Below are 2479 nucleotides of genomic sequence, written 5' to 3'. Positions count from 1 at the left end.
TTAAAACACATGTGTTTTACGCATACACATCACAAAACTTCTGTGTCTCCTATTACACCATGCACGCAGCTCTTTATTACAAACCAGCATTCCGCACCTGCGAGAGCCCTGTTGTTACTCTCTTTGACAAAAATCCTCTCCACCCATAAAAAATATGTTGTAACCTAAAAAAATGTTGGTACCCAAACATATTAAATTGAGATATGTTACAAAATACTGCAATCATATATTTGTTTGGACACTCTAGTAAGCACACAGATTAATATATTCAGGTTACTATTTTCATAGATTGCACTGACGGTATTAATTGGCGGTCTGAATTACAACTCGCCCACCTGCTACTCTTCCGTATTTATTTTCGATAGCTGCTGCACAGACTGTTCAGGCGCAATGCTAACCAAATCGCAAAGCGATAGGCACCATCTATTTCTATTGAATACTTTTGGGGGTGTCATTGTGTGAGTACATGTATAATGTACATGTATCAACATATTTTATTAACATCTTCAAAAATATGAAGCTCAGGTTATAATAAAAATTATCTTAAGTATAATTTACACTTAAATTAGTTTTGTACATCGAGTAAACCGCAACGATCGAAGTAGGGTAAAATGTGTTTAATAATATTCTGATGTCGTTTATTGTCATAACAGTTTTTGCGGAATTTCTTGGCCCTCTCTGAATCGTCTACCAAACAACGAAAGTCGGCATCATCACATTGATCCGAAGTGGCCACGGCCTGGTTTGTTAGGGTGGTAATAAGAGCTAGCAATGAAGAAAGACCAAATGTAAATTGTCTTTTTCTTGTTTTAAAATAACAAAAAATATTTGGAATCCCAATTTCTTTTCATATACTCGTAGCTTATACTCACCCAAAAATTTCCTCTCCTCCAGTTGTACGCAAAGTTCATGCAGTGATGGAATGTGACCCTTGTACTGCAACTTCTTCAGCATATCACTTAAATTGGAGTGATAATATTGTAACATTTCCGAGAGAAAATGAACATCCAATTGTAATTCGGGTTCCAAAGAAGTATTGAAGAAGTAAAACAAATCGAGAGCCGGAGAAGACCAATTACTAAATTGAAAATCAACAAATAAAAGATTTTCCAATTCTCGAGCACCATTTTCCTCCGCACTCCAATATTGCATTAACATATTATTTATCCACAAATCACCATGACACAGAGTGTAAAAATCTGTCGCATTCCATTTCGATGTGGCCTTAATGCCATATTCCACAACGTAGGGTTGTAATTTGAGGAGTTTTTCATAATAATATGGACCCAAAGTGGAACAATCTCTGGCAAAATTAGCACAAACCTCGGTGAAATATTCAAACATACAACCTAAATCACGGGTATGGCGATTAAAGATGCCGCGTTGAAATTGTTCCAGAGAACCACCGCCAAGTCGTTCATTTAGCACCGCTGCGGCTGCATGGAATTTTGCCAATTTTTTTAACACCAAACGGGTGTGTTGCTTATTCAAGCCCCTAAGACGATCGCAAAGAACGAAATTTGATGCTGCCAAATCTTCAAAAATGATCGTACTCCGTTCATAGTCCACTTTGTAGGTTTCGGCAAATATTTTCTCATTATCCCCAGATCTCTTTAAAATGTCCGCAATCTGTGGCAATACCTGTTCGTAGATTTTCATTTCGGTATTATAGACATCGTAACCGTTCATAATGTTGGCAACAAAAGGATCACTTTCATAGGAGCATTTCATAATCAGGGATACATTTTGGGGTTTTAGTTCCTTTGTAGTTTTGTAAGAGACTTTTAATCTTGTCATAACACTGGCATAATTTTCTCCCTTGGCTGTTGCTGGTTTAATCTCCATTTCTTGTACATGGACAGTTTCATCTCTGAAGTATTTTTTTAATACTTCTTCTAAGTATTTTTTAGTCAGCCATTGTGGCGCCTCCCAAGTAATTGCCTCACTCATTATTAATTTTAATTGCAAAAATTGGTCAGTACTGTGTACCGTGTGAATTTTGAGAATAGATAACAGCTTCTGCAAGCAGCTGATTTCATTTTATACCGTTAGATATAGCTACAGAAATGATGTAGGGTATTTAAGAAATTTTACCAAATTAGATGCATCCTAAAAATACCCCCGACCCGATCACATGATGAGAGTACAAGTTCATTCATTCTTCATGACCAATGATGACCTCAGCAGAATTTTAGTGATCCACAAAGTGTGTAGTTTCGAATACCCAATGTATCATAAATTATAGCTGCCCATTAGTGTTGCCTCTATGAAAATTGCTTGTTTCTAATTAGTTTAACTGAAAGGTATTCCAAATTCGTTTTGTTCTTATTTCTTTGTTTTTGCTATCTCTCGTTTATTTACATTATGGCGTTTTAATTGAGATTAATGTCATTACAATAAATGTCAGATCTTAGTTTTATTACACTTTGTTGAGATAAAAATTGAACTTATCTTCCTTGTCTGTACGACTAAGTTTAAC

At 35.8% G+C, this 2479-nt stretch overlaps 1 protein-coding gene across 1 annotated transcript; it reads right to left on the bottom strand.

The window, feature by feature from the left end:
- Positions 1-482: 482 nt before the first annotated feature.
- On the bottom strand, positions 483-2021 carry LOC141390352 (uncharacterized). The gene is made up of 2 exons (XM_073963265.1): positions 873-2021; positions 483-765 (listed from the first exon to the last, which is right to left on the bottom strand). Exons 1-2 carry the CDS (start codon positions 1948-1950, stop codon positions 566-568), a joined length of 1278 nt encoding a protein of 425 aa, XP_073819366.1. The 5' UTR covers positions 1951-2021; the 3' UTR covers positions 483-565.
- Between the last annotated feature and the right edge of the window lie 458 nt (positions 2022-2479).

Source organism: Musca autumnalis, unplaced genomic scaffold (genome assembly GCF_047663935.1).
Source record: "Musca autumnalis isolate F117 unplaced genomic scaffold, ASM4766393v1 scaffold_1, whole genome shotgun sequence".
NCBI classification, from domain to species: Eukaryota; Metazoa; Arthropoda; class Insecta; order Diptera; family Muscidae; genus Musca; species Musca autumnalis.
The sequence above is the reverse complement of the archived record's forward strand: the minus strand, read 5'-3'. Positions and strand labels throughout refer to the sequence as shown.